Here is an 8,201-nt window from a genome sequence, read left to right on the forward strand (position 1 = left end):
CATCGGCAGCAAAATCTCTACCATCGGCAGCTTGTACTACATGAACTTTTCCACCAATTAATATTTCTTTGCGGTTGAAAGTAACAATAACAGCACTGCTAAGTGCAAAAAAACATGCCTCCCTTTAGACCAGCTCTGCTTTTCCTGCTCTTGTCCATACTCCCATCTTCCGCCCGCTTCTTTTGCGACGTGTCAGTCTTGTTCAGATGCTTGTGCTCCCTATCACAATCGCTGATCAAGGCCATGGGGAAGGAGGAATTCCACCTATTTCCGCTAGAACTGCAAAAACCTCGGAGGTGACATGGTCAATGCTGATTCAGGAGCGTGCTGGTGGGCTCTGGAGCTGACAGCTCCAGCAGACTGATGGGGCAGGGGCAGTCACTGGCCTGAGCCTATTGTTTCAAGCTCCTTGCAGCCTCAGGAAGACGTCACTGTGTTCGTGACACTCGGTTCATGCTTGGAAAGCTTCCATAGCAAAGCAAGGCCTGAGGACTGCCCTAAAATATCCTCTCCACCAGACATCACTTTGCTAATAGGCCATTGTTGGATTTTTCACGTCTCCTTGATTACAGCCAGTGTGGGAATACAAATGAGTAAGGGGTTGTACAGGAAACAGAAATAAGGTCATTTTTTCCTGTCAGCTCACTGAACTCATTGGCATTGTCCTGTGGATGAGTTGGACCGATAGGACAGGAACCAGCTACAAAATTTGCTGCGTGCTTGTTCTGCATTTCAGGGCTGCTCATCCACTGGTACACTGGTTCACAGTCAAAATAATGTGCACTGACAGCACAGCAGGTTGAATTGATGTGACAGTGCACTGCACATGGTATTCAATAAAATATCTGTTAGTAAAACTATGCCAACTTTAAAGGTCAAGCTAAAACCTAATGCCATTAAGCAGAGTGAAACTGATACACCCATGGCCAGCCACAGTTCCGTGCCACAGCTTGAGTTGCACTGTGTGGCAGGGTAGGTGACCAGCCATCCCACTGAGCTTTGTAAGCTGAATTTGCACAGATCCTCTTACCTTGGAAGTGGCTCAAGCCAGCTTTGCAGCAGAGCTGTGGCAGATGGATTCAAAGCTTCAGGTCAGAATTCATGACACAGCACTTCAGCGGAGCTTTGCTGCTCTGTGTAATCACAACATCGCTGCCAAATTTGAGTAGGAGGAACATCCAGAGCTAAGAAGGTGAGGAGAAAGCTCTTCAGTGAGAACAGATTAGAGCTGAAATGAAAACAACTACAGTCCATGTCTGTTATGGTGATCGTAGCAAAGCAAGCTGGGAAAAAATCACGTAAAGCCGAGCATTGACAGCCCTGCTCTTCCTAATGCTGCTGCTTTTCAAGAGAGGCTGGAGGGCTCAACTGCCTGATGACAGCAACTGCGTTCACTGTGCATATATACAGCATTAGCAGGAAAAGAGCAAGCAGCAGGCTTTCTACGGACCCTTCTTCCACTGTTGTCCTGTTCTTTTATTCACCTTTCTGCCACCCTGTCTAACCTATTTTGCTTTGTCCAAGCACCCATTTTAACTTGCAATTCTTTTTTACAATATAGACGATTTTCTCCCTCAGACTCTTCATGTTGTGTTTATTTTACTCTTTCCCTTGTATTCTGAATGTTCTCCAGCTCTTCCTTTTGGATGTTTCTTTAATGATCATATTCACCCCCTGCACACTGTGCATGGATTCCTATAAATATGATGAGGAGCCACATGCAGTTTCAACTCCCTGGAGGTGCTCACCCTCACTGGTAGTGTTTCAAATGAGGTCAGGATAAATAAACACAGGAGTCCCCAATCTTTTTGTTTCATGTTAGGGCTAGAAAAACTGCCCCTTTCTCTCTCTGCCTCTTGGAGTGAAAATACGTGTTTTTATAATGCCATGGCTGTAGATATAGTGCTTCTGGGTGCATAGATAACAATTTGCTGGGGAATTTTCCTCCTTCCAGGCAATTCTGCTCATGTTGCAAGTGTGGGACCGCACACACTGCCTCCTGGAAGTTTAGCATTTGGTTGTTATGTACATCAACAAGGACAGCTTCTGGGAGGAGGCAAAGATGGAATTCAGTGGATTTTCTGCCTCTTTTGGTTGTCAACCTTTTTTTTTGATGGAAAAATGAAGCAAAAAAATGTGATTGCTATGGGTGCATGTGCTGGAGACCAGTATGGGAACCAAGAACCTAACATCTATCACCAGTGGTGTGTTTGAATGACATGGGTCATTCATGTATCTGGAGAATGGATGTACACTAGAAACTCCCTCACAGATAACATGAAGTGAGCCTAGAAGCAGAATGTGCTTCTGCTGTTTTCAGTAAGCTTGGTATACTGGCAATTTTTCACCCGTTCCTGAAAGCAAATGTCATCTGTGCGCCTCCTCTGGTAGTCCCACTGTAAGCAGTACAAATGAGGGGGAAGCCACACAGGTCTTATCACAATTAGAGGGGGAGGTCTGCCTGACAGGAAGGGTGTTAAGAGCAGTTGTATCCTGTTTGTGCTTTTGTAGCCATTGGTACTTCCTCATTGTGACCTTGTTTTCCTTCCAGCTTTCTTTTCTGATTCCTTGACGTTCTTTTGTCTTTCTTTGCAGCTCTGGGGCATAATCAAACAAGGCTACAAATGCAAAGGTAAATAAATATTGCATAGATTTTTCAAGTTACAGGTGGTGGGTTTTAGCACAAGTAGGTCAACTGCATTTTTTTATAAGAATGATATCTGTTCATCCAAATTTTTTCTACACTTGGTACTGTCCCTGAACAGTAACGGCCAGTACACTATGAAGTCTCACTGCAATAGGGGACATAACACCCAGTAGGAAAACATAGGTTAATGTGAGCTCTAAAGGTCCAAAGCAGCCACTGACTCGATGAGGTGTCACTTTATACCAGCAAAGACCCTGCATCTTGGAAAACCAAGTGTCCTCATCCTAACACCGAGACTTCCTGAAATGTAGCTCCTGAGACTTGGGGTCAAGAAAAGGTCTGCTGGCAACACTCTCTGTCATGTACATCCGCATGCCTGTGATGAAGGCTGGCTGGCCTTGCAAGGCAATAGTGGCTGAGCTAGAAATAGAGAAATACTTAATTCCTAGACTGCTCAGCAGATCTCATTGCAAGATCTTCTGCAGACATTCAACTTTAAAAAAAATCCTAGAGTTCTTACAGCCCTCTCTGTTGCTTTCATAAAATATTTACTGGCTTATGCAGCTCTTGCACCATATTGAGCAGTTTAGCCCAAGAATAACATTGTAGTGGTCCTCATTGTCTTTAAAGTCACGGACCTATTCATTTCTCAAGCATCCCAGCTCTGGCTGAAGGGCACTGTTGCTTTTCACAGTTGTAGTTGCATCCCAGTTATTCACAGGGGAACATTCACGCTGGGACTTCATAGTTGTATTTATATGCACTCTTTTCTCTTAGTCTTACACTGGCTCCTAGAAGAAGGGCAAAGAATTGGCAGGATTGTTTCTTAGGTTCCATCGTATTCCTGTCTCCCTCTTTAGCCATGGATATCTCTTCCTCAGAGAGGGGTGGGGAAAATGTCCATGGCTAAACCAATGTATGTAATTCAGCTGTTCCTGATTACTGACATCTGAGCAGCTACAGAAGGGGTAGTTGCAGTCTATATTTTTACTAGTAGGATGAGGGAAGGAAGATAGGGTTTTGTCACAGCAGCCCAGTAAACTCGAGATCTGAAAGCTGAGCTCTGTCCCGCACCATTGCTTGTAACAGAGGCCCAGTGAAGAGAGAGCAAAAGTGGTTTTGTAGAGTCAAAATTGTAGGCAATGGAGCATGAGAGTAAGAGAGCAGAGTTGCTCGTTCAGATCTTAAAGTGATCAACATGTGTAATTAGTGCCTACCCTTGTTGCAGCAGCTGCCAGCTGCTCCATGTGCCAGCATCACTGGAGTGCTGCACCCGTTACGGGTGATTTCTGCCTCTGAGCTGTCATCTTCTGTTTTGACCTCTGCTAGCAGGGGGAGGTAGGGAGTTCATCTGCTCAGGTCTGCTGCTTACCCTGGCACTGTGGATAGTGAGATAAAGCAAGACTGTGGTCTACAAGTGTGGTCTACAAGTGATGGAAGAGGTTCTCCATGGCAAAAGAGATCTTTATAGGATTAGAGGGGAGGGGTGGGGAGGGGTGTTACCTTTAGGGCAGACAAAAACCACAGCTGGGCAGGTACTTCTGTATTAGTCATCTGAACAAGGTGATGGGAAAAAACAGAACTCTCATCCGTCATGCGAGAGCTGCTACCCTGCCTCTTTTAGCAGAGAGTTACAAACACAACACTTTGGCAATGGCTCACCTAGCACAAAATGTTAGGTCATGGAGCAACAACAAACAAACAAGGGAGATGAACATTTTCAAACAACGGCAAGGGAGGGACACACAGGAGAGAAAGCCTGTGTTCAGGGCACACATCCTCTAGCCTTTGGCTCTTTCTTCCAGATAAGATCCATACTACAGTCACAGTCACACTTCAGATAAATGTACCTAGGGACAAGTGTATCGGCAGTGATATAAAGCCCACCAGAGGTGAGGTGTGCAGGCACTCAGCCAGTTTTGTCCAGGTGGATGATAACATGTTCACAGAGCTTACTCTGTGCTGATGTTGCTTGCTGAGCTGCTTGGACAAGTTTTAACCTACAGTGACCTACACTGACCTCCAGCTGTCCTTCCAGAGGCTCAGAGTATGGAAGTCTCAGTGTGTTCTAACCAAGTGTGTTTACTATAGAAAAAATATTTTTGGAGACTTATGCAGTGGAGCAGAAACTTTATGAATGGCATCCACAGGATCATACCAGTAATTCCAGGTTTCTTCCTTGAGATTAATTTCTGATGAAAATACCATCCCCCTCTTCCCTTCTGCTGCTAGAGTTCTGTTAATGGCTGCCATAGAAATGATCAATTTTTTGTAACACTCTTCACGCCAAATGATCAATTTCTGTAACTCCCTTCACACCTTCTGTCAAAGTATTTGTTCCTTCAAAGCCCCTCCTGGTGTCTGTCTGCTAACAGCCCTGAGGGATTACCAGGTAGTTGTGGGTTTACTTTTGGTGACCTGACAATTCCTTTCTTTACAGATTGCGGTGCCAACTGCCATAAGCAATGCAGAGACCTGCTTGTGCTGGCATGTAGGAAATTTTCCAGAGGAACCTCAGTAGGCAGCAGCCATGGCTCTCTGCCTAGCAGCCCATCTCTGCCTCTGCCAGGTGAGAACGCGTTTGTTTTATGCTGGGAGACACAGGACACACTTCTAGCTCTGCCTTATCCCCTGAGCATGTAGATGGAGGGAGAAGGAAATGTGTGCATGCAAAGCCAGAATCCATTTCCAAGTGGCATATGAATACTGCTAATTATACCACTGCTTCATATAGGGGGTTACCTGGAATAAAGAACAACCTCTCAACCTCTTTCAGAGCTTTCTACTGCTAAATGATACTGCTGCCTTCTCTTCCACCCAGCCTAGTGCTGCCTGCATAAAGCACCTCTGCAAAACATTGTGCAATTATATATAATGGTATATAAGGACCTGGTCCTGAAAGTGATTTGACTACTAGAAGACGTGCATAAACATTCCAGAATAGTCACCTTTTGTTCTGAACCTTTAAGTCCTCTCTCCATCCCAGGCTTCAGATATCTTTTTGTAAAGATCTTGAAGTAAAATATTTAAAATAAACAATTCCACCTTCTCTTTCAGTCCAAGATGAAGTATTTGAATTTCCCAGTGTTGCTGCAGAACACCAGGACATCGATGGTAGAGCCATCACCCTTGTCACTGGCTCTTCGCGGAAAATTTCGGTGCGGCTGCAGAGGGCGACCACCAGCCAAGCAACGCAGACAGAACCGCTCTGGCAGGAGCCAGGCTGGAATGATTCAGGTTCCCATACTTTCCCCAAAATGAAGTCCAAGTTCCATGGCAAAGCCGGGAAGAACAAAGGCTTTGCAAAATGGGAGAATGAAAAGCCCAATGTGCAGGCTGATATAGAGCTAGAAGCTGAGGCCCCGCAACATGTACAGGATCACAACGGAATAGAAACCCTCCCAGAAACACAAGAATCTGAGGTGAGTTGCAGAAGAAGCCAAGACAGTTTAAAATCTGCTAGAGTTTAGGTCTCATAAGGTTATTTTATGAATTTCAGGATTTCATTTGCTTTCATTCAAATTTGCCTTGTTTCTTGCACAAGAGTCACTTTCAGCAGAATGCCAAATCATCCATAGATATATATTTTTCTGTACCACAGTGTGCATTTACTGTAACTGGGAGTTTGGCTCTTGGTGTCAGTATGTGCTTTTAGAAGTTGGACTTTTTTTTTTTTGAAAATCAGTCATCAAAATAACCCCTTAGATATCTGACCAAATTCTGTGCTGTTGTACAGTGCCATGCACAGTAATATAATGTAATAATGCTCTATATTACATGTACAAGAGCCAGTGTTCTGATAAACATACAAGTCCAGGGTAGTGGTCTGATTTCTGTTGCTGTCACCAGTGAAGTTTATACTCCCAAAGCCTCATGCATTTATTGGATGTCATTGCCAGCATGTTAAGAGCCTGTTTTCTTTTGGTTACAGGACAGCTGATTGCTCACCCTGAAGCACAGAGAAATGAAGATGACAACTGTAACACAGCACACCTTGATGGACTGTCACAGATCACATTGGGTCATGAGAAGTTTTCCTGTACCTTGTACTTCTAAATTCGACTGTTACCCTGTTTTCTTAGCTGAAAGGTGTTATAAAGTACTATTTATTTTCTCACGAGTAAGCCATTTGGATGAACATTGCATGGACCCAGCAGAACAGATATCTGTGCTCAGTGTTTTCTCTTGTGTGACTTTTGTGGAAACTTCCTCTGCATGCCAGAGAGGATATATTTGGCTTCTTTTAAATCTACTGCATCATTTCAGTATTTCTGCCAGCAACAACAATGGTAAGGACAGAAGCCAAACATCGATGTTTGCTTGATAACACTCGCTTTCCAGAGGCTTGTAATGATCTTTTAAGGAAAGAAGTGTGTATGTTGATTAAATCTCAAACAAAAGCCTTTCACAAAGTCCTCTACGCTGACATTCTTTGTACACCTGTGGTTTTGAATTTTGGCCATGTTTACATCGCTACAGTGAGTGTATTGGTGCTCAGCTCAGTGAGACTGTTTCCCACACTGAGGGTTCTTCGAATAGGCAGCACATGGCTGAGACTGAAGGAACTCCAAGACACTATGCATTTGTCTGGTTACACCACAATGGAGAAAGGTCCTTTCTGCCAGCACTGATTATGGTAAAATTAGCATGTAATAAACACCTTAGTTTAAAGTGTGTGTATGTATATATGTGTACATGGTGTATTTTTCCCTGGTTAGCAACCTGTGTATGTTAAGACAAAACGCACTGAAGAGCAACCTCCAAATTAGCAGTTTGCTAATGTAGGATTCAACAGCTGAATCTGTAAGGGCCTGAGAAGCAGGTTTGAACTGGCACTTCTCAGAGGCATTAAGTTACTTAAGGAGCACAACTCTCATCTGGAAAAAGAAAGAAAAACAAAGCAGCACATGCTCAAACCTGAAATGTGTGTCCCAAAGTGGCAAATACATATTATTCTTCTTACCCCATCTCCCCACAAAAATAGGTGTATGTGAGGAACACATGCCCTGAATTAAAGCAACTCAATTATAAGATTTCCTACAAAATTCAAGATATTGCAGCCTTCACCAATTTATAAGCCCTTGAGATCAGAGAGGACTGTCACAGACTTCCCTAACCAAAACTGACAGCTGCACTCCGCTGTGGGAAGTTGACTGTAAACTGTGCTGCAACTACATGATGCCCATTCAAGTTTGCATCTTGAATCCTGCAGGTCTCCTTTGTTTTCCAACACAACTAATAACAATGGTAAATCTAGGGAAGGAAAAATAAAAGGACATGCTCTTGCTTTTTTTAAACTCAGAGAAATAATCACTGCAGGGAGCACTGATTCCCAAGCTAGGATGAGGGCCAGGAGCATCCTCCACTCTGCTGTGGGCACAGAACAGGCATTAACAAAACTACGGTCCTTATTTCCTGTGGTGGGTCAGGTGACAGGTCACAACTGGCTGACCACACAGCTACCGTTACAGCACACAGCTTGCACACAATGAAAATGATGTGGTAGAGCATTTGAATAGAGAAATTTGGTTATGATCCAGGCTGTTGACAAATC

The 8,201-nt window shown here is 44.0% G+C and overlaps 1 protein-coding gene across 1 annotated transcript in view; it reads left to right on the forward strand.

Moving 5' to 3' along the window:
- The window catches only part of RASGRP3 (RAS guanyl releasing protein 3), a gene marked incomplete at both ends in the record, with an annotated part of 31,581 nt that extends 24,810 nt beyond the window's left edge, over positions 1-6,771 (forward strand). The window contains 4 exons of the mRNA XM_080341456.1: positions 2,596-2,632; positions 5,088-5,216; positions 5,705-6,069; positions 6,730-6,771. Coding sequence (XP_080197582.1) covers positions 2,596-2,632; positions 5,088-5,216; positions 5,705-6,069; positions 6,730-6,771 — 573 coding nt within the window. The remainder of the gene's footprint in view (positions 1-2,595; positions 2,633-5,087; positions 5,217-5,704; positions 6,070-6,729) is intronic.
- Between the last annotated feature and the right edge of the window lie 1,430 nt (positions 6,772-8,201).

The sequence above is a fragment of the Nesoenas mayeri genome (assembly GCF_963082525.1).
Source record: "Nesoenas mayeri genome assembly, chromosome: 3".
Taxonomy (NCBI): Eukaryota; Metazoa; Chordata; class Aves; order Columbiformes; family Columbidae; genus Nesoenas; species Nesoenas mayeri.